This window comes from Syngnathoides biaculeatus, chromosome 4, assembly GCF_019802595.1.
Source record: "Syngnathoides biaculeatus isolate LvHL_M chromosome 4, ASM1980259v1, whole genome shotgun sequence".
In the NCBI taxonomy this organism is placed as follows: Eukaryota; Metazoa; Chordata; class Actinopteri; order Syngnathiformes; family Syngnathidae; genus Syngnathoides; species Syngnathoides biaculeatus.
Window position 1 is genome coordinate 15,286,229 of NC_084643.1, and position 23,962 is coordinate 15,310,190.

The 23,962-nt window shown below is 42.3% G+C and overlaps 1 protein-coding gene across 5 annotated transcripts in view; it reads right to left on the minus strand.

Annotated features, from left to right (window-relative positions):
• Positions 1-23,962, minus strand: part of LOC133498860 (multiple epidermal growth factor-like domains protein 9) — a 93,492-nt gene that overhangs the window by 65,821 nt on the left and 3,709 nt on the right. For all 5 annotated transcript variants that reach the window (XR_009794481.1, XR_009794480.1, XM_061816062.1 and 2 more), the window contains exon 2: positions 11,123-11,327. Coding sequence is in view for 3 of the 5 variants with exons in the window: in XM_061816062.1 (XP_061672046.1) it covers positions 11,123-11,327 (205 nt within the window). In the remaining 2 variants the exon portion in view is untranslated. The remainder of the gene's footprint in view (positions 1-11,122; positions 11,328-23,962) is intronic.

Below are 23,962 nucleotides of genomic sequence, written 5' to 3' on the forward strand. Positions count from 1 at the left end.
ATAAAAAAGGTTCATGATATATAGCTTGATAACTATCTGATTATTACATAGTGCTTGCTTATATGAACACTTCCCCATTTCTCACTATAGGTGGAATTGTGTGATTGTTTACTTGCAGTGTCTAAAAATTGAACTCATCCAATTTCCTGCCATACTACATTAAAGGCATTTCAAAGTTGAGTTAAGTCTGTATCAATAAACAAGTGATTGCTTCTTACAAAAGAAACATAAACAATTATGACCACATCTGCCTCATTGTCTCTTTTTACCTATGACTAACAGTTTATATAATAGCATATCAAACTTTAAAACCAGTAGGAGTAATTCATCCACCCATCCATTTTCATTTCCACTCATCTTGGTTAGGGTCTTGGGTGCTGGAGGTCATTATCTCAGTTTACTAAATCTCGTAAATTTTCACTGCCACCATATTGTATTATTCCCTGCTGAAAATGCCTCACATCACTTAATGAGAGAAATGCTGAAAGCAACAGGGGGTTGCAAAGCTGGCTAATCTGCGCACTCACAGTGATTAGTTCCAAAAGGGGTCCCTGCCAGGCTATCATAGGTCTTGCAAAGAGGAGTGGATGCAAAATTCTCAGAAACGAGTGTCCATTCAAAAAAATAAAGCTGTTCAGTGTGGGTTTCTTCATTTACAAAACTCATGCAATCATTAATTTGCGTCAAATGTATGTTACGAGTTTCACACACAAAAGTTTGCCTCCTTTTTGTGTCGTTGCTTCGATGTTGTAAACCATTATGTAATGCAAATAACCACCACCTGCGGGACTGAAGTTTAACATTATCGACCACAACTGATAACGGGCTTGGAAAAAAACAATTCTATGAACTACTACAGATGTTGTTTGGCATTCCCAGACTGCCATTGTTGATAAATTAACAGAGTTGTATAACAAGACATTTTACCATCATGTACATTAGTTCCTAGCAAAAAAAAGAAAAAAAAATACAAAATTGAAAGAGAATGTCTTGAAATTGTAAGCATGGTGCAGACTGGTTCGAACGTCTGCCTCACAATTCTGAGTACCGCTGTTCAAACCCCGGCCCCGTCAGAGTGGTGTTTGAATGTTCTCCCTGTGCCTGTGTGGTTTTTCTCTGAGCACTCCGGTTTCTTCCCACATACCAAAAACTTGTATTAATTGGAGACTCAAAATTGCCCGTGGGTGTGATTGTGAGTGAAAGTGGTTGTTTGTTTCTATGTGCCCTGCAATTGGCTGGCAACCAGTTCAGGGTGTACTCCGCCTTCTGCCCGAAGATAGCTGGGATAGGCTCCAGCACACATGTGACCCTTGCGAGGATAATTGGCTCAGATAACTGATGGATAAATGTTTTGAAATTCCTGATGAAATGTTTTGAAATCCTGTCAAATCCATTGGTTGCTGTTATCAGCTGTGTTTGGAAACTTCTGGAAACCAGTTGAAATATTTTCAGGCATGCAGTTAGGAGTAGACTAGACTTGCCGGGATGATAACTAATGAGCAAAACTGCAGCTGTCTGTGATTTTCTGGTAACCAGTTCAGGGTGTAACTTACCTCATGCCTGAAGAAAGATGGCATAGTTTCCAGCACTCCCACGACCCTTTGAGAGGATAAGCAGCTCAGATAATGGATGATGGAACTATATGTATGTGTCATAACCAGAACGCTAGGGCAGACCCAAATGCATGACTTGGTAGACAGGGAGGCAGTTAAAGGAAGATCTTTATTCGTTCCAAGGTCGTACGCCGGAGAGTCAGTCAGAGTGAGCAGCAGTATCAAGAGCGTCAAGCTTACGGGGTTGGTCGGAGGACAGGCGGAGGTCAGTACACAGGGGTTCAGGATCATCAACGAGGAAGTGCAGGAACGAAGCATGGATGGCAACGATCTGGCAAATCCAGACCGTCTGTTGGGTCCTATATATACTGGGGCTAATTATCCCTGATGAGGCGCAGGTGTGCAGGGGACCTGCACCGCCAGGACTGGGACCGGCAGGACCATGACAGTATATCACACAATATCCAAAGGAAAAGAAAATATACACTATGGGGTACTCTCAAAACCCATCGAAAATTGAGTAAATTTTTAGGGACACCATGCATGGAACTCGTGCACGTGACGTCACAGTTTTCTCGGCGCCATATTGCTGGTCAAATAAAGCTGCTGGACATTGTGGGAGCAGAATATTCACAATGCCCGAGACTTGTTGTGCTGTTGGTTGTCACAACAGATGAGACAGATATTCAAAGAGATCATTCTATAGCATACCATCTGAAAAGACCAGAAAAGATTGATGGATTTCGGCAATTAAACGTGATGAATTGTGCCCAACCAAATACACACACCTGTGTCGCGATCACTTAATTTTAGGTAGGAATTATTCTTAATTTTAAATGACCAAGAAGTATTTATAATGCCAAATTGACTCATCTGAGAACATTACGTATTAAAAAAAAAAAAAAAAAAAAAAACACTGACCTTAACTGAGGCCACCGAGGCCTGCAGGTCTTTAGATGTTGTTTGAGATTCTTTTGTTACCGCCTAGATAAGTCGTCGTCGCAGTCTTGGAGTAACTTGAGTTGGTCGTCCACTACTGGGATGTTTTGCCACTTTTCCTCATTTGTGGATAATACCTCTGACAGTAGTCCACTGGAGCCTCAAAGTGTTGGAAATGGCTTTGTAACCTTTTCCAGACTGATGGATTCCATTTTTTTCCTTATTTCTTCCTGAATTTCTTTGGATCATGGCATGTAGCGTTGGTTCTTGAGATCTTGTAGCCTACTTCACGTTCGCTGACAGATTTTATTTAAGTTAGTTCTTGATTCAACAAGTATGGTGGTAATCAGGTTTAGGTGTGCCTTGAAAATGAACTCACTTTTCCCAAGTTTGTTTTTAGCCACCGTGTGACTTTGTGATTTAAAGAGGGGGGAATTACTTTTTCACAGGGGGTTCGAAAGATTTGGATTTTTTTGGTGGCTTAATATTTTGAATTGTCACTTGCAAATTGCATTTTGTATTCCTTGGGTTGTGTCTGAGTGATATGAAAATTGGTTTGATGATTTCAAACCTTTGTGTGCGAAAGATAAATAAAAAAAAAAAAAAATCAGGAGGGCGCGAATAATTTTTCACAGCACGGTAACTAAATAGCTGATGTAACCAGCTGCAAAGAAGACTTGCCAACCATGTGTCCAGACCTAAACCCAAATGGGCATTTGTGGTGGATCCTTAAACAAAAGGTGGAGGAACATGAGGTTTCTAACATTTAACAGCATCATAATGTTGTAAAGAAGGAGTTGTAGAGGACCAAAACCTGTGAAGCTCTGGTCAAATGTGTGACCAAAGGGCATAAGGGGATGCTAGAATAAATGACCACACAAAATATTCATACTGTAAGCCAAAATTTCACTTAGGGGTGTATTCAGTTTTGTTTTAAGATCTTTTAACATTAATAGCTTTGTATCATGTTATTTAATGTGCCACTGACACCTAAAACATAAAATTTAGTATGTTCTTAACCAAAAAAAAAAAAAAAAGAAGATGGAATGGACTCATCCATTTGTTCACAGCAAGTCAGAATGTGGCCATATATTGATTTTTTTCATCTCCCGCCATGAAAAGTCTCCTGAGAATTTTGCGTTGAACAAAAACCAGGAAGTGAGTTTTTTTGCAAACGCCTACAGTGGCGGGGCTGAGTGTTTATACCTATTGTACTCGCAAGAAATTAGCTGTTTTTTCTGCATGTTAGCCAAAATGCTGGCTCGTTGTATTGCTGGATTTTGCTCGAACACTTGTGAGGTTGGATTCACTCTTCACATTTTCCTAAAGACCCGGTCCGTTGTGAAAAATGGATTGCACAGGTACAAAGGACAAGAGCTTTGAGGGTTCCAAATGACAGGTAGGCGTGTATCGAGCTATTAAAAAAAAAATAATTGGGGGGGGGGACTAATTTTTCTCAGTGTATAGCATAAGTTTCGTGTGAATTTAGAATAAAACCCCTTGGTCAAACCGACAAAATATAATAATATACAATATATATATATATATATAGAGAGAAAATAAGTATTTGAACACCCCGCTATATTGCAAGTTCTCCAACTTAGAAATCATGGAGGGGTCTGAAATTTTCATCGTAGGTCCATGTCCACTGTGAGAGAGATAATCTGAAAAGAAAATTCCAGAAATCACAATGCATGATTTTTAATGATTTATTTATGTGATACAGCTGCAAATAAGTATTTGAACACCTGTCTATCAGCTAGAATTCTGACCGTCAAAGACCTGTCTTCAGTTTGCCAATGACAATTTGGATGATACAGAGGAGTCATGGGGGAAAGTTTTGTGGTCAGATGAGACAAAAATTGAACTTTTTGGTCATAATTCCACAAACCGTGTTTGGAGGAAGATGAATGATGAGTACTATCCCAAGAACACCATCCCTACTGTGAAGCATGGGGGTGGTAGCATCATGCTTTGGCATGAGTCCTCTTGAGTACATACACAGGTACAACATACACAAAACTTGTAAAAGGGTTAGGAAATTGAACAATTATGGGCCAGTCATTTTGAATATTTCATCTGGTCATTCGTCTTCTTCGTCTCTGTCTGTCAGGAAATGTATTGTTAGTGGAGAAGTAATACACATATCATCTAAATATGGCTTGAAATGATATGGTAAAATGGCCCAGGTCGCTTCGCTTCACTCGCTACTGAGATGTTTTCTTTCTCGAAGAGAGCTTCAGTCTCAAAAGGGGCGTCAGAAAAATCTGAAAATCCCTATCGTTCATTTGCCATTTTATTTGGCACAGGGTGTTTTCAATGCTGTAGTGCGATGTATGCAAATGACGTCAGAGACAATATGGCCGCCACTGGGACGTTAAGTCATACTTTCGCTTCTTTGTGCTTTAATAAAACGCTCCCAGCTCACTTTTTCCGACTCATATTGTCAACAAAATGATTCATGCTACATGTAGTTTTGATAACAATAACTATTTTAAAATTGATATTTTGGTGTCAGTGGCACTTTAAATCCAACCATCCATTTTCTTCGCCGCTTAGCCTCACGAGGGTCGCGGGGAGTGCTGGAGCCTATCCCAGCTGTCAAAGGCAGGAGGCGGGATACACCCTGAACTGGTTGGCAGCCAATCGCAGGGCACATTGAGACAAACAGCCGCACTCACAATCACACCTCGGGGCAATTTAGAGTGTCCAATTAAAGTGCTACTGTCATGAAATGCATTATTTTTCGTATGTTATTAATGAAAAAACGACAGCCGACATGGACCCATGCGTTTTGTCACCGCAAAACATGATTTTGACGTATTAAGCTTTTTGTAACTCCCGCCACAAAAATGCTCTCGAGGGATTTGTTTTCGAGAAGAAGCAGGAAGTGACGTAAAGGACAGGACGGCCCTTAAGTGGACTCGTTAGTTTCCATGAGTTTTACCATTGGGAACGTAGCTCGTTGTTCCTTCGTGTTAGCCAAAATGCCGGCTCGTTGCATTGCTGGACATTGCATGAACACACGGGAGGATGGATTTACCCTTCACAAGTTTGCAAGAGTCCCGGTTCGTCGTGAAAAATGGATTGCACGGGTGCAGAGGATGAGAGTCTCTGAAGAACGCAGCCGGCAACGTAGTAAAGCGCCCCGGCTCAACGGTGTTGTTCATTGTGTACTGCAGCGGGTATGAACAACCCCCTAAAGCACCACGGCTCGGCTACATTATAAGCCGCCACGGTGCCGAAAATGAGCCACACCGGCTGAGGCGCCGCATTCGCCGGTCACAGCTTCGGCGAAGGCTGCACGTCAGGCCTGCAAGACGGCGGCATCTCTGGAGAACGCAGCCGACCATGCCTCACTCAGCCCCGTGCGACGACAACACAGTAAAGTACCCCGGCTTGATGGTGTTGTTCATCGCGTACTGCGGCAGCTATGGACAACCCCCTAAAGCAGCATGGCTCGGCTCTGTGATAAGCCACCTCGGCACCGAAAATGAGCCTCACCGGCCGGCTGCGATGAGCCACGGTGGCTCATCTCCGCCGCGGAAGTGCATTGGACGGGGAGGCGGTTTGGCCGTGATCGCATATCATCTGAAAATGGCTCGAAATGGTCGTGTAATATTGACCCGGTAACTTCACTCGGTTGTGTGGTGTTCTCCTTTTCGAAAAGAGCTTCCCTGTCAGAAGGGACGTGTTCGTCTCCCATAGCAGGGTGCACCGCGTGTTTTCATTGGCAAATATCCGGGTCATGTCAAGGACAGAGGTTGCAGCCAATATGGCGACCACTTGGATGTCGTAGAATGACACTACTGGAACTTTGCGCATGGATGACGCGCTCTCCGCTCACATTTATTTTTTCGTATAGACATTGAAGTGAATAATGTTTTATGTATTTTTCATTACAATATCTATTTTAGAATGTTTTTAGGGATGACACTTGGCCTTTAATCACCCTTACCTGCTGCACATCCTTCCCGTCTCTATCCCTCTGTCTGGACGACCTGTCGAGATCCTTTTCTCTTTCTTTCTTGTCCAACCTGGTGTACATTTTGTCATACGCCTCTTGTTTAGCCTTCGCCACCGCTACCTTTGCCCTATGTCGCATTTCAATGTATTCCTTTCGCCTCTCCTCAGTCCTCTCACTGTCCCACTCCTTCTTCACTAATCTTCTTTCCTTGTATTGTATTTTTTTCGTTCCTTAATAAACTGAATTCTCTTTTGAAAACAGCATTTTGTATTTACTTGGAGTTAGCTGGGAGCAAATACTTTTTCACGAGACTGTACATGGTGCCTGCAGGCTGGAAGTCTAAAGTGGTGTTTCCCCTACTTTTTTGAGCCAAGGCACACTTTTTTTACATTCAAAAGTATCCCATGGCATGGTGTAAAAATTGATCTCTGTCACCTATATGAGCAATATCGTCGTTCTCACCAAAGCAAAGTGAATAACATTAAACAAACACAAACAAAATACATGTAACAATCATATTTTACTCACTCAATGTTACACCTGGGCCTGTTTGGACGAACATAGAGCTGATATTCTGGCAGAAATCGATGAAAGGCACACACAAAGCTCTTCCTCAACTGCTCTTAGTCTCTCTCTGGTTTTATTCATAGTAGTCAGCCTTGAAAAGCCCATCTCACAGAGATGTTCTGGAAAATGGGAGCAATGCCAAAATAGCTTTGTTTGGCAGGTTGGAGTACTCCTTTGGAGTAGCCAACCAAAAACTGTCCGAAGGTATATCAGCAAAGCTTAGCTTTAAAATACCATCTTATCTCAGTTCAGTTAGTTTCTTCTGTTCCTGTAAAGTCATGTACCTTTCACCAATCAGTGTTGAACAGTATGGGCGCCTCACTCAGTCAAGGGATTCAATGCAGGCTGAAGAAAGATAAAATCTTCTCAAGTGTTTTTAAATGTTCCGCGATTATCTCGCATAATGCTTCTGTGCTGAAATTTTGCTATTGCATGGTGAGTACGAACATTTCAAAATGTCCATTTTACACGTTGTTTCCAGAAATGCAGCTTTGAGCAGAATCCAATCATCTACAATGTGTTTGTAAGTAGGTTTTCATTTCAGCCTAGTATACATGTGTTTAGTTCATTCAGATGATGTGAAATGTCAGCCAGGTATGCCAGATTTGCAGACCACTCATCACTGGCAAGCAGTTTTGTGTAATCGGACCACTCATTCTTCGCAACTTTGCACATGGATGACGCGCTCTCCGCTCATATTTATTTTTTCGTATAGACATTGAAGTGAATAATGTTATATGTATTTTTCCATTACAATATCTATTTTAGAATGTGTATAGGGATGACACTTGACCTTTAATGTTGCATGTTTTTGGGATATGGGAGGAAACCGGAGTGCCTGGAGGAAACCCACGCAGGCACGAGGAGAACATGCAAACTCCACACAGGCAGGTCCGGGATTGAACCCGGGACCTCAGAACTGTGAGGCCAACGCTTTACCAGCTGAATCACCGTGCCGCCTGGCACTTTAAATAAACCCAAAAAAGTACATTTACAGTACACTGTTATACAAGCTGTACACTGATGAATAAATGAATAGTCACAAAAATAGTGTTTACACACATTTGTGAGTTACTGTACATGGACATTTTTACTAAAATTACAAAAAAACATTTGTAATGTAATACAAACCTCAAATGGGCCAATATCTTTCACATTACAATAGTAATTTCATCTCCTCTACATACTTTGTGATCACAGTCATACTTATGCTCCGTTTCAACTACACAGTGTGCCACAGCAAAACTTAGCTCTAGTTGCCTCAGGTTGTGGTGGTCGACTTTCAGTTACAAAAAAAATGCTTTAGTGGGTCACACCAAACTGATGTGATTTCAGTAGTTTGAAGACACACCATGTCAGTCAGAAAAATACAGGCTAAAACCAACAACAATGGAGGGCTTTCTAAGGACATGGAATCAATTGCATCAGGACTGTTCTGGTTGTCTTAGAAGACGTTTTGCCTTTTATCCGAGCATGCTTCATCAATTCATGCAACACTGTTGAGTTAGAACAGAATGGTCAGAGTCGGTGTGAAGAAACTCAACTGGTCAGATGATTGGTGAAACGTCTTTTAAAACAACTAGAACAGTCCAGTTACAATCGATTTAACGACATGAGAATCACATGAATGAGGGCTGTTTCATACTTTATCTCAACTGGATATCAAACCGAGACTTAAAATTCAAAAGTTAAAGAGACACAGTAGAAATGTTACGCAACCTTCACTGAATTCTTCATTTTACACACAGGGTTCATCCTCAGTCTGACCAAAAAAATTTAAGGGCTGTTTAGGGGCATTCTTAGGGGTTGACGCGAAAAATTTAGGGCTGACACGGAAAAAATTTAGGGCAGACACGACACGACACGACACTGCAGAGGTGCCAAAGTGGCTCTCTTGTCCTTTGCTCTGCCTCTGAGCGCATTGGCCTCGGTGATAAACCTCAGATTCCTCTTTTCTTCTGCCTCCTCACACAGCCTGTCATCCTTCTCAATAAGCGTTGATATGTCAGTCTCTATTCTGGCTTTTTTGGCTTTGAGGCAGTAGAAATGAAAAGTGGGCAGCGATGCCAAATGTTGCCAGGTACGAAGTCTTCCTTTCCCCACAGTGGGAGTTTTTAGCAATGTCACTGTCTGGGAACATGACTGCAAACACTTTCGAATTATTTTCACAAGATTTGTAACTGTAATGGCTGCAGATCACTTTTAAAGTCCACACGATCTCTGCCTTTAACGAGTCCGTCTTTGTGTATTGAACTACGTTCATAAAGCCTGACTTCTGGCTGGACAACTGTAGGTGCGCATTAGGGATCGCAACCGGTTAGGGTTAGGCTATAACCGTTTTTCGTTTTTTTTTAAACCGAAACCGTAATCGGACTTTCAAAATCGGTTAAAATTTCCAATCATTTCTTCCGGTTCCGGTACTCCACATTGCACTATTTTTTCAACATCATTTCCACTTTTTTCAAGTTTCGCTGTTAGAGTAAAGTTGGACTCAAAAGAACATTCAGTTAAATCAAAGAAACATCAAACATGGCATCGAGGAAACGCTCCAAAGTATGGGAGTAAACTTGTTTTATTGGCAGACATCAAAACACTACTCGCATAACGGGCGGAACTCTGTGAACTTGTCACTCCGGAAGAGCAACAACAAAAACAGTCCGTGCGGAACCCCGCACCCCAACTCGAGGTCCCGCTGGTGAATTATGTAAACACCACTATGGTACCGGTTTTAAAACCGGTTAATCGTTTTTTTTGCTACGGTTAAACCGGTTATGAAAGTAAGCGTTTTTTTTGCGATCCCTAGTGCGCATGCACTGCTCGTACCACTGCCTGAAGTTTATGCTTCACTATCTTGATATTTTAGAAACAGATTCATACCAACGGAAGATGAGAGAGTCTTCACCAAATCAGCGTGTCTCCTGTTTTTCCGGTGCGACTCCAGCCCTTTGACGCCCATCATTCCTAGCTGGTAGCTCTGCTTGCACAGATGGCAGTAAAACATGTGCCGATCTTTTGGATCTCGACGAACCCAGCTCCCAAACTCCTTACTTTCAACTCAAGCTTCTTGAAAAATGCACTTCCCCGTGATACAAGTTGGATCGATGAAAGAACTACGCTAAGTTGTAACAAAGACGAAGTGAAATGCCTCATCACGAAAACAAACAATGGAATATCGACAAGATGGCGACTAGTTGTCAACACGGTAACTTCCGTTGACAACTTCCGGCTGATTTGGACGCCAGACGGATCGGTATTTTTTTTTAAATAAAAGATTAATTTATTTTTTAGGGAGAATTTTGACGGTAGAAGTCCTCCCTTTGATTTTTTTAAATTTAAGGCCTTTTTAGGGGCTTGACCGGTTTTCGCGGATTTTAAGGACTTTTAGGAGCCCCTAAATGCACCATCGAAAATTTAGGGTTTTTTAGGGACTTTTAGGGCCCCGTGCGAACCCTGTACACAATGCAGGAATCACCAGAGTACACCAAATGCAAATTATCACTCTAAACTTTGAATAAAATGATTAAAAAAACAAAGTTTGCAACCTGACCCCAACAAAAAGCATTGTGTGCACTGGACTTATTAGGGGACTAGTATTCAGTGTGATGTACCGGTAATCCTTTCAAATAGCATCATTATAATGCAGGACTTTTGCATATACCGGTCTTGGTAAAAGGCTCTAACTGTATTTACCCAGTAAATCTCCAGTTCCAGTTTTTGTTAGTTTACATACACTTATCATAGGCCTTCATGCAATTATTTTCATCTTTTAATAATGCATTCTTCTTTTTCAAAGAGGGAACAATTGAGTTTGCCCTGCGATTAACTGGCAACTCGCTCAGGGTGTACCCCCGCTTCCTGCCCGAAGATAGTTGGGATAGGCTTTAGCACTCCCGCGACACTTGTGAGGAAAACGGCTAAGATTATGAATGAATGAAAGGAATGATTTAACTTGACATACGTCTTTCATGATTTCATCATGGTACCATGTGCACAAGATGAAAGAAATGGCAGCAACACACTTGTGACATAGTGCAACCAATTCAAAACTCCAACATTGCCAGTATGCATGAACCATTTCAGCATTTCAGTACAGTACCTGTCACACAGGTGGCTCACTGCACCAAATGAGTCACAGGCGCAGGGTAGGCAGCCGCTGGTGCCATTGGTAAAGTACCCCTCCTCACAGTTGTCACACTGTAGGCCACTGTAGCCTTCCAAACAAGAGCAGTGACCAGTGCTCTGGTTACACTCCTCCGGATACAAAATCCCCTCTCCTCCAGTGCTGCAGTTACAGAAGTCATCTGGGTAGACAAACAACACAACAATGGGTGAGACAAACAGATGAAACAGTGTTTTACACAACTGAATGTTGTTTCATCATTTGGTGCTTGGTACTACTGAATGAAAAACATGAAAGAGAAAGCATAAAATGATAATTAATGTTTTTTTGTTTCCAACAGCCAACCAATATAAAATAACCACTCTCACTTTTCTCACAATTCTGATCTGAAATCAGATTTGTCCTCTAAAATTGTAATTTTAATGTTGTCAGGGGCATGGCCAAGCCACTGCCCTGGCCGGAGCTCCCTCTGGTAGCAGCTCCACACCTGCACTGTATGGACGCTAATTAGGCCAGGCATATAAACCTTAAGTTTGTGACTTCCATGCACCAGTTCGTTGTAACACTGCATCATTGTGTGTGAGTACAAAGAGTCTTGTCGGGTATCCCCCACGTTACAGCGTTCCTATGCCACTATCATTAATTCTGGTTTGTTCATGTTCCAAGTTTTTGCTTCGTACTTATCTGGCCTTGTTTCAGGATTTTTGTCTTTGACTCTTTGCCATGTGTTTTTGTGCTTCTGCCTTTTTGGACTGCTTACCCGTGTATGACTGAATTAAACTACACTCGCAAATCATGTTCCTGCCTCGCAGTCCTGCATTTGGGTCATATCCCTTGCCGTGTGCTCGTGACAAACATACAGTACAAAAAATACTCCCAGTAAACAAGAACAGAAAAAGACAAAGAACACTAAACTTTCAACAAAATGACATTATTGTTTCTAGAACATGTAATATTCTTGTACATATTCTACATTTATATCTTAAAGCCTCTGACATATAATGCTTCTTTGAATATTAATTCCTTTATGTCACAACACTCATTTGCAGTAGGATATTATCTCGATAAATGAAATATTCTATGTGGAAAATGTAATCCATGGTAGTCCCTGTGTTGATGTCCATTAATGTAAAAAAAGCATTTAAATTGAACACTTTGGTATTATGCTGTTACATACATTATCATTTACTACACTACACCAAAGACATTATACACCCATCCATGCAAGCTGTGACAGATATAATGGGTTTTTTAGGGTTCAATTGAAAAAGCTACAAATTACAATGTGTTTCGGCCCAACTAAATCTTGTTCACCTGAATTGCATTAGTTCAAAGTAAAGCACTGGTAACTGAAATTTAAATAATGTCATTAACACAACTTCCAACACCAGTCAAATGAATAACTCTTGCACTGGGTTATCATGTGATCATGACCCTTTATACAAGGGTTTATCAACATTTTTGAAACTGAAGCGATTTATTAGGCACAGATTAATGCAAAGTGCTACCAGTTTGAGTCACACTTGTGCAATAACATCCATCCATCCATCCATCCATTTTCTGAGCCAGTTATGCTCACAAGGGTCACGGGGGTGCTGGAGCCTACCTGAGCTATCATCGGGGAGGAGGCGGAGTACACCCTGAACTGAATGCCAGACAATCGCAGGACACAGAGACAGACAACATCACACACAGAAATCACACCTAAGGGCAATAGAGAGTCACCAATGAATGCATGTTTTTGGGATGTGGGAGGAAACCGGGCTGTTCAAAGAAAACCTACGCAGGCACAGGGAGAACATGCAAACTCCACACAGATGGGATCGGGATTTAAATCCCAGTCCACAACATTGTGAGGCCAATGCTCTAACAAGATTCAACACCGTGCCGTCCTGAAGAATGTTTCTCCAAATTAATGCGAGGCCCTTAAGCAACATCCGGCCCGCCACATTATTTTAGGTGGCCTGAAAAAGCCAATCATTTACATGAACTTCCATGAGTCTTGCTAAAATCTGTACAGAAATTTCAAAATTGTATATGTAATAAATAATAAACGATGCGTTAGCATGCATTTTTTTGTCACCAAGCAACTTTTTCATGTAACTTGAATGGTAGTTAAACTGTTGTCCTTGCATTCTAATTTCAAAACTACTTAGCCATCAATTTGTTGTCTACATTACCTGCATTGTGGTACCTCTACTTACGAAATTAATCCGTTCTGGAAGTTGTTTCATCATGTGAATTTTTTATAAGTAGAAGCCCTTCCAAGCCACCCACCAAAAATAAGCATTCAAAGTACATCATGTAAAAATAAAAAAATTATGTTCATTTACCTTTGGCGTTGGGTGACTATGCGAAGAGAGCGGTGAGTAACAAGCAAAAGGCATCATGGGGGACATAAGAGGCAAACTTTGACATCCAAGAGAAAACATACGTACGACCGTACGCACACACGCAACTTAATTCCACTAAAGTTTATTGGAGCCCATGGTGAAGAAAGATGAATATACTTACAAAAAAGACACATAAATAAGTTGTACTTTTCCAATGTGCATTAGCTTGTGACACCGTGTGACAGAGCTAACATGAGTCAGTGACAGTTGAGTGTCCAAGCCAATCAAATACATCATGCGTAAAGACTGAAATCCCTCCTAGTCAATGACATGCCAGGAAGGTTGATAGCCAATGGGAGAACAGCTTTATCGTGCCACACAAACCAAGATACAGGATGTGCATCATGGGTAAAGATTGAAGTCCCTCCTAGCCAACGGGATGCCAGGAAGATGCATCGGTAATAGCCAGTAGGAGAGCAGCTCTATCATGACACACAAACCAAGATACAGGATGTTTACGTTCGGTGGAGTTTGTGGAATCCACCACATATTTTTTTCCCTTTCGTATCCTGAATTTCCTTCGTAACTTGAGACAATATTTTTCAGAGGAGGAGTTTCCTAACTGGAATTTTTCCCAACTAGACGTTCGTCGATAGATGTACCACTGTATATGTAATACTATGAAGAGGTGACACAATTTTTATGGTTTCACTTTCATAATGGCCCTCTGAACAAAAACATTCTTACGTGGTACGTGAAAAATATGTATGACACGCCTGATGTACTGTATGTAAAGACACTCATCATAATTCACAGATATAGATCATAATTAATGATTTTCACAATAATTAATTTAAAGTAGGAACATATAACTATCAATATCCAACACTTGTCACGAACAAGCGACATGTGGTAGGACCCAAATGCAGGACTCTGAGGCAGTGACATGGTTTTCAAGAGATTTTTAATCCAGGCAGAGGTCATACACAGGTAAGTAGTCCAACAAAGGGAAATGCACAAAAATACACAGCAAAGGACAAGGTACAAAACCATGAAAATAAGGACATATAACTACAAGGGGAAAATATGACTTAACTAGACTTGGCTATGGTGGTGCAGGAACGCTTGGCTGTGGCAACGAGGCAAATACACGACAAGAAACTTGGATACTTACGCAGACTCATGCAGTCTCATACAATGAACTGGCAACTAATGTTACGAAACACGAGGTTTAAATACATGACAGCATTATCCTAAATGAGGCACCGGTGAGGAGCTGGTGCCAGGAGCAACCGCGCAGATGGCAGTCGCATGACCACACCCCTGACAACACTATTTTAATAAATTTCATTACTTGTACGACAATGCTAGGGAGTAACAATGCCCCTTCACTGGTGAGTTAGTTATTTTGAGAACAGGCCATGGGTTACTCATGGAGTCCCTGAGACCACTGTTTTTCAAGCACTGCGCCGCGGCACACTACTGTGTGGTGTACCATGAGAAATCATCCAATTTCACCAAATTGCCGAAAATGAATCCGCAGATAATGGGCAGTTGCCGAATGTCAGTGCTGTCCAAGTATGAGCAGAGTAATCATATAATAGGCTTCTATATCAATAGGTGGCAACAGTTAGTTAATTACTTTGATTAGTGATGTGTCAGTTGGTGATGGCAGTCGCATTGTTGCTAGCAAAGCCATACGGTGACAGTGATGGAGAGATTTTTGAGAAGGAAAGATGCTAACTCAGAATTGGACTCTGGACAAAATACTGACTCAGATGTACGGCCAAGTATGAGAGGAGGTCAAAAGAAACCAAAGATGGCTTGCTCACAGAAACTCCCTGGTGTGAGACAATTGAGCAAAAGGTATCTTTCATTGGGATTTACTTTTACCGGGAATCCAACAATTATGACTCCATTGTGCTTGGCGTGTAGTGAAAAGCTATCCAACAGTGCAATGGTTTCAAGTAAGCTTAAACGGCATCCCCAAACACAACACCCATCACTTCAGAACAAGAATGGACAGTATTTTACTCCACTTTGTGCATATGTGGAGTAACAGGCAATGTTGATGAGAAAAAACACAAACGAGAAACCCCTTAAAGCAAGCTACCACGTTGCTGAACTTGCAGCCAAATTCAAATTTAAAAAGTCTCAGTCTGGCCAAAGTGCGGTTTGTGGATAGATATGCAATAATAGAAAAGTTTTTTGCAAGCCATTGCAACAAAAAACAGGAGAGGAAATTTCTCGGGTCTCGTCTGAATATCTTGAACAAAGTGGGCTTTAATGGGAAAACTGCACAGGTGTCTGCACTGATGGAGGGGCAGCCATGGTTGGGCGCACCAAATACTTTGTCAGCAGAGTGAAAGAAACAGAACCCGATGTGATTGTTATGCACTGCTTTTTAGACAGTGAGGCCCTTGTAGCTAAGAACTTACCAACAGACCTAGTTCCTGTGTTGGATGATGCTGTGCGCATGGGGAACTTTGAAAATCATGACCTGTGAAAAGTCGCATATTTGCATCTTTATGTGAGGGAATGGGTGTGGAACATAAAGCCTTATTGTTCCATACAGATTTTGTCCCGCTGCATGTAACAAGCCCGTGTTTATGAACTAATGGAGGAAATAAAAGAGTTTCTGAAGAATGAGTGGTCCGATTACACAAAACTGCTTGCCAGTGATGAGTGGTCTGCAAATCTGGCATACCTGGCTGACATTTCACATCATCTGAATGAACTAAACACATGTATACTAGGCTGAAATGAAAACCTACTTACAAACACAGAGTAGATGATTGGATTCTGCTCAAAGCTGCATTTCTGGAAACAACGTGCAAAATGGACATTTTGAAATGTTCGTACTCACCATGCAATAGCAAAATTTCAGCACTGAGGAGAGGCGAAAGGAATACATTGAAATGCGACATAGGGCAAAGGTAGAGGTGGCGAAGGCTAAACAAGAGGCGTATGACAAAATGTACACCAGGTTGGACAAGAAAGAAAGAGAAAAGGATCTCGACAGGTCGTCCAGACAGAGGGATAGAGACGGGAAGGATGTGCAGCAGGTAAGGGTGATTAAAGGCCAAGTGTCATCCCTAAAAACATTCTAAAATAGATATTGTAATGAAAAATACATAAAACATTATTCACTTCAATGTCTATACGAAAAAATAAATGTGAGCGGAGAGCACGTCATCCATGCGCAAAGTTCCAGTAGTGTCATTCTACGACATCCAAGTGGTCGCCATATTGGCTGCAACCTCTGTCCTTGACATGACCCGGATATTTGCCAATGAAAACACGCGGTGCACCCTGCTATGGGAGACGAACACGTCCCTTCTGACAGGGAAGCTCTTTTCGAAAAGGAGAACACCACACAACCGAGTGAAGTTACCGGGTCAATATTACACGACCATTTCGAGCCATATTCAGATGATATGCGATCACGGCCAAACCGCCTCCCCGTCCAATGCACTTCCGCGGCGGAGATGAGCCACCGTGGCTCATCGCAGCCGGCCGGTGAGGCTCATTTTCGGTACCGAGGTGGCTTATCACAGAGCCGAGCCATGCTGCTTTAGGGGGTTGTCCATAGCTGCCGCAGTACGCGATGAACAACACCATCAAGCCAGGGTACTTTACTGTGTTGTCGTCGCACGGGGCTGAGTGAGGCATGGTCGGCTGCGTTCTCCAGAGATGCCGCCGTCTTGCAGGCCTGACGTGCAGCCTTCGCCGAAGCTGTGACCGGCGAATGCGGCGCCTCAGCCGGTGTGGCTCATTTTCGGCACCGTGGCGGCTTATAATGGAGCCGAGCCGTGGTGCTTTAGGGGGTTGTTCATACCCGCTGCAGTACACAATGAACAACACCGTTGAGCCGGGGCGCTTTACTGCGTTGCCGGCTGCGTTCTTCAGAGACTCTCATCCTCTGCACCCGTGCAATCCATTTTTCACGACGAACCGGGACTCTTGCAAACTTGTGAAGGGTAAATCCATCCTCCCGTGTGTTCATGCAATGTCCAGCAATGCAACGAGCCGGCATTTTGGCTAACACGAAGGAACAACGGGCTACGTTCCCAATGGTATAACTCATGGAAACTAACGAGTCCACTTAAGGGCCGTCCTGTCCTTTACGTCACTTCCTGCTTCTTCTCGAAAACAAATCCCTCGAGAGCATTTTTGTGGCGGGAGTTACAAAAAGCTTAATACGTCAAAATCATGTTTTGCGGTGACAAAACGCATGGGTCCATGTCGGCTGTCGTTTTTTCATTAATAACATACGAAAAATAATGCATTTCATGACAGTAGCACTTTAATTGGACACTCTAAATTGCCCCGAGGTGTGATTGTGAGTGCGGCTGTTTGTCTCAATGTGCCCTGCGATTGGCTGCCAACCAGTTCAGGGTGTATCCCGCCTCCTGCCTTTGACAGCTGGGATAGGCTCCAGCACTCCCCGCGACCCTCGTGAGGCTAAGCGGCGAAGAAAATGGATGGTTGGATTTAAAGTGCCACTGACACCAAAATATCAATTTTAAAATAGTTATTGTTATCAAAACTACATGTAGCATGAATCATTTTGTTGACAATATGAGTCGGAAAAAGTGAGCTGGGAGCGTTTTATTAAAGCACAAAGAAGCGAAAGTATGACTTAACGTCCAAGTGGCGGCCATATTGTCTCTGACGTCATTTGCATACATCGCACTACAGCATTGAAAACACCCTGTGCCAAATAAAATGGCAAATGAACGATAGGGATTTTCAGATTTTTCTGACGCCCCTTTTGAGACTGAAGCTCTCTTCGAGAAAGAAAACATCTCAGTAGCGAGTGAAGCGAAGCGACCTGGGCCATTTTACCATATCATTTCAAGCCATATTTAGATGATATTCTCCACTAACAATACATTTCCTGACAGACAGAGACGAAGAAGACGAATGACCAGATGAAATATTCAAAATGACTGGCCCATAATTGTTCAATTTCCTAACCCTTTTACAAGTTTTGTGTATGTTGTACCTGTGTATGTACTCAAGAGGACTCATGCCAAAGCATGATGCTACCACCCCCATGCTTCACAGTAGGGATGGTGTTCTTGGGATAGTACTCATCATTCATCTTCCTCCAAACACGGTTTGTGGAATTATGACCAAAAAGTTCAATTTTTGTCTCATCTGACCACAAAACTTTCCCCCATGACTCCTCTGTATCATCCAAATTGTCATTGGCAAACTGAAGACAGGTCTTTGACGGTCAGAATTCTAGCTGATAGACAGGTGTTCAAATACTTATTTGCAGCTGTATCACATAAATAAATCATTAAAAATCATGCATTGTGATTTCTGGAATTTTCTTTTCAGATTATCTCTCTCACAGTGGACATGGACCTACGATGAAAATTTCAGACCCCTCCATGATTTCTAAGTTGGAGAACTTGCAATATAGCGGTGTGTTCAAATACTTATTTTCTCTCTCTCTATATATATATATATATATATTGTATATTATTATATTTTGTCGGTTTGACCAAGGGGTTTTATTCTAAATTCACACGAAACTTATGCTATACACTGAGAAAAATTAGTCCCCCCCCCCAATTATTTTTTTTTAATAGCTCGATACACGCCTACCTGTCATTTGGAACCCTCAAAGCTCTTGTCCTTTGTACCTGTGCAATCCATTTTTCACAACGGACCGGGTCTTTAGGAAAATGTGAAGAGTGAATCCAACCTCACAAGTGTTCGAGCAAAATCCAGCAATACAACGAGCCAGCATTTTGGCTAACATGCAGAAAAAACAGCTAATTTCTTGCGAGTACAATAGGTATAAACACTCAGCCCCGCCACTGTAGGCGTTTGCAAAAAAACTCACTTCCTGGTTTTTGTTCAACGCAAAATTCTCAGGAGACTTTTCATGGCGGGAGATGAAAAAAATCAATATATGGCCACATTCTGACTTGCTGTGAACAAATGGATGAGTCCATTCCATCTTCTTTTTTTTTTTTTTTTTGGTTAAGAACATACTCAGCCTGCATTGAATCCCTTGACTGAGTGAGGCGCCCATACTGTTCAACACTGATTGGTGAAAGGTACATGACTTTACAGGAACAGAAGAAACTAACTGAACTGAGATAAGATGGTATTTTAAAGCTAAGCTTTGCTGATATACCTTCGGACAGTTTTTGGTTGGCTACTCCAAAGGAGTACTCCAACCTGCCAAACAAAGCTTTTTTGGCATTGCTCCCATTTTCCAGAACATCTCTGTGAGATGGGCTTTTCAAGGCTGACTACTATGAGTAAAACCAGAGAGAGACTAAGAGCAGTTGAGGAAGAGCTTTGTGTGTGCCTTTCATCGATTTCTGCCAGAATATCAGCTCTATGTTCGTCCAAACAGGCCCAGGTGTAACATTGAGTGAGTAAAATATGATTGTTACATGTATTTTGTTTGTGTTTGTTTAATGTTATTCACTTTGCTTTGGTGAGAACGACGATATTGCTCATATAGGTGACAGAGATCAATTTTTACACCATGCCATGGGATACTTTTGAATGTAAAAAAAGTGTGCCTTGGCTCAAAAAAGTAGGGAAAACACCACTTTAGACTTCCAGCCTGCAGGCACCATGTACAGTCTCGTGAAAAAGTATTTGCTCCCAGCTAACTCCAAGTAAATACAAAATGCTGTTTTCAAAAGAGAATTCAGTTTATTAAGGAACGAAAAAAATACAATACAAGGAAAGAAGATTAGTGAAGAAGGAGTGGGACAGTGAGAGGACTGAGGAGAGGCGAAAGGAATACATTGAAATGCGACATAGGGCAAAGGTAGAGGTGGCGAAGGCTAAACAAGAGGCGTATGACAAAATGTACACCAGGTTGGACAAGAAAGAAAGAGAAAAGGATCTTGACAGGTCGTCCAGACAGAGGGATAGAGACGGGAAGGATGTGCAGCAGGTAAGGGTGATTAAAGGCCAAGTGTCATCCCTAAAAACATTCTAAAATAGATATTGTAATGAAAAATACATAAAACATTATTCACTTCAATGTCTACACGAAAAAATAAATGTGAGCGGAGAGCGCGTCATCCATGCGCAAAGTTCCAGTAGTGTCATTCTACGACATCCAAGTGGTCGCCATATTGGCTGCAACCTCTGTCCTTTACATGACCCGGATATTTGCCAATGAAAACACGCGGTGCACCCTGCTATGGGAGACGAACACGTCCCTTCTGACAGGGAAGCTCTTTTCGAAAAGGAGAACACCACACAACCGAGTGAAGTTACCGGGTCAATATTACACGACCATTTCGAGCCATATTCAGATGATATGCGATCACGGCCAAACCGCCTCCCCGTCCAATGCACTTCCGCGGCGGAGATGAGCCACCGTGGCTCATCGCAGCCGGCCGGTGTGACTCATTTTCGGCGCCGAGGTGGCTTATCACGGAACCGAGCCGTGCTGCTTTCGGGGGTTGTTCACAGCCGCCGCAGTACGTGATGAACAACACCGTTGAGCAGTAAGCGTTGTCGTCGCACGCAGCTGAGTGAGGCATTGTCGTCTGCGTTCTCCAGAGACGCCGCCGTCCGCAAGCCCGACGCGCAGCCTTCGCCGAAGCCGTGAGCTGGGGCGCTTTACTGCGTTGTCGCCAAACGCCGCTGAGTGAGGCAGAGCTGAGCCGTACTGCTTTAGGTGGGTGTTCATAGATGCCGCAGTACGCGATGAACAACACCGTCGAGCAGGGGCGCTTTACTGCATTGTAGTCACACGCGGCTGACTGCTGCATTGTGACAGTGTTCCTCAGAGCCGCCGCCGTCCGGGAGCCCGTATGATACGCTGGCGAACATGGAACATGATGTTTGGAGATGATATTGTGATGTGCAGTGAAAGCAGGGAGCAGGTGAAGGAACAATTAGAAAGATGGAGGCATGCACTGGAAAGGAGAGGAATGAAGATTAGCTGAAATAAAACAATATATGTGCATGAATGAGAGGTGAGTAGGTGGAAGTGTGAGGCTACAGGGACAAGACATAGCAAAGGTGAACGACTTCAAATACTTGGGCTCAACAATCCAGAGTAATGGTGAGTCTGGTAAAGAAGGGAAGAAACAGGTCCAAGCAGGTTGGAACAGCTGGTGGAAGGTATCTGGTGTGTTGTGAGACAGAAGAGTCTCTGCGAGGATGAAGGACAAAGTTTATAAAACAGTGGTGAGGCGGGCCATGATGTATGGATTAGAGACGGTGGCACTGAAGAGACAACAGGAAGCAGAATTGGAGGTGGCAGAAATGAAGATGTTGAGGTTCTTGCTAGGAGTGAGCAGGCTGGATAGGATTAGAAATGAGCTCATTAGAGGGACAGCAAAAGTTGGATGTTTTGGAAACAAGATTCGAGAGAGCAGACGTCGATAGTTTGGACACGTCCAGAGGCGAGAGAGTGAGTATATTGGTAGAAGAGTGCTGAGGATGGAGCCGCCAGGCAAAAGAACGAGAGGAAGACGAAAGAAAAGGTTGATGGATGTTGTGAGGGAAGACATGAGAGCAGTGGATGTTCAAGACGAAGATGCACAAGATAGGCTTAGATGGAAAAAGATGACACGCTGTGGTGACCCCTAATGGGACAAGCTGAAAAGGAAAAGAAGAAGAAGAAGGCATGAAAAAAAAAAAATTCAAACCCTCTGTGAACCTTCTGTGAAAAGGTAATTGCCTGCGACCCCACTTGTTAAATCACAAAGTCATTGTGACTAAGCACAAATTTGGGAAGTTGAGCTCAATTTGACAAACCACACACAAAACTGATTACCACCATTCTGGTTGAATCAAGAAATCATTTAAATAGAATCTGTCAAAGAATAGGAAGTCAGCTACAAGATCTCAAGAACCAATGTATCACGCCACGATCCAAAGAAATTCAAGAATAAAAGAGAAAAAAATGATTAAAATCCATCAATCTGCAAAAGGTTACAAAGCCATTTCCAATCCTTTGGGGCTTTGAGGTTTTTGAGTGGCCAAGTCAGAGTCTGGATTTAAATCCTATTGAGAAGCTGTGGTGTGACCTCAAATGGGCAGATCATGCTAGAAACCCCTCCAATTTGACGGGGTTGAAACAATTCTGCAAAGAAGACTGAGACAAAATTCCTCCAGAGGAATGTGAAAGACATCACCAATTATCGCAAACGTTTGATTTTAGTTATTGCTGCCAAGGGTGGAACAACCAGTTATTAGGTGCACGGGCAATTACTTTTTCACAGACGATTGAAAGGTTTGGATTTTTTGGGGGCCTTAATAAATTGAACTGTCATTTGAAATCTCCATTTTGTATTTCCTTGGATTGTCTCTGAGAGATATGAATATTGGTTTGATTATTTTAAACCTTTGTGTGTGATATGCAAAAAAAAAATAAAAGAAATCAGGAAGACAGCGAATACTTTTTCACGGAACTGTGGCAGACCCCTGCTGTATCTATATCTCTATATACTGTAGTATAGTATAATCTCAGGTGGCAACTGCCCGATGCCTCACTGCTTATTTTTACACCCCACCCCCACCCCACATACCGAACCCCAAACACACACACACACACACACACACACACGCACGCACACATTACAGGACGACAGGTATTCTGTTTTGCCTTACAAGGTTATTTGCTTCTAAATACTCTCTTTGATTTTAGGAAATATTAAGCAGAGAGAACACATCCATCAAATACAGCTTCCATTCACAGTCACGCTTAGCTGGAGCTTATCCCAGATAACTAACAACAAAAGGCAGACTACACACTGATCTGGTCACCAGGAGACATATAGAGAGAGGTATACACGCATTCACACAGTCACTGAGTGGGAAAAGCGACATCCACCATGAGAATAGACTAATGTATTATTAATCACATTAAAAAACAAACAACAACAATCAACAGAATCTAACTAATTTCAAGAAAAGTTGTAGAGGAAATATTTTCTACTGTTCTAGAGTGTCTGCTTTACAAAATAATCCAAGATATGTTGAAACAGATGACCTTCATAAGCACAGAGTAGATATCAATTACTTATCTGAGCTCAGATTCAGTGTAGCGAGTGGCAACTATAGTCCTCATTAAACACTGTCTCCCACTTGTTCTTAGTTCAGTAGCCTAAACTGCACAACACCTAAGCTATTTGTGTTTTCGTGTATTAAAAAATAAATAAAACAACAGTCACAGTAGATGAGGTGAAATGGAAAATTTAATGTGAATGCAGTGCTGTATATTCCTGCTCTGGAATCCAATTCAGATGGTATTGTTCCTCTTGTGTTATTTGCACTTTTATGTAACTAAAAAAGGGCTGTGGTTATGTAAGCCTGTAGAGCCTACACTCCCCGGGCTCTTTGGTACAGTACCACACACAGAAGAACTGTCAGCACTGATCATGACAAATAATGTGTGAAATCCAGTTAATGCATATCCCACCTCACATACATGAACACACACACACACACACAACACACACACACACACACACACACA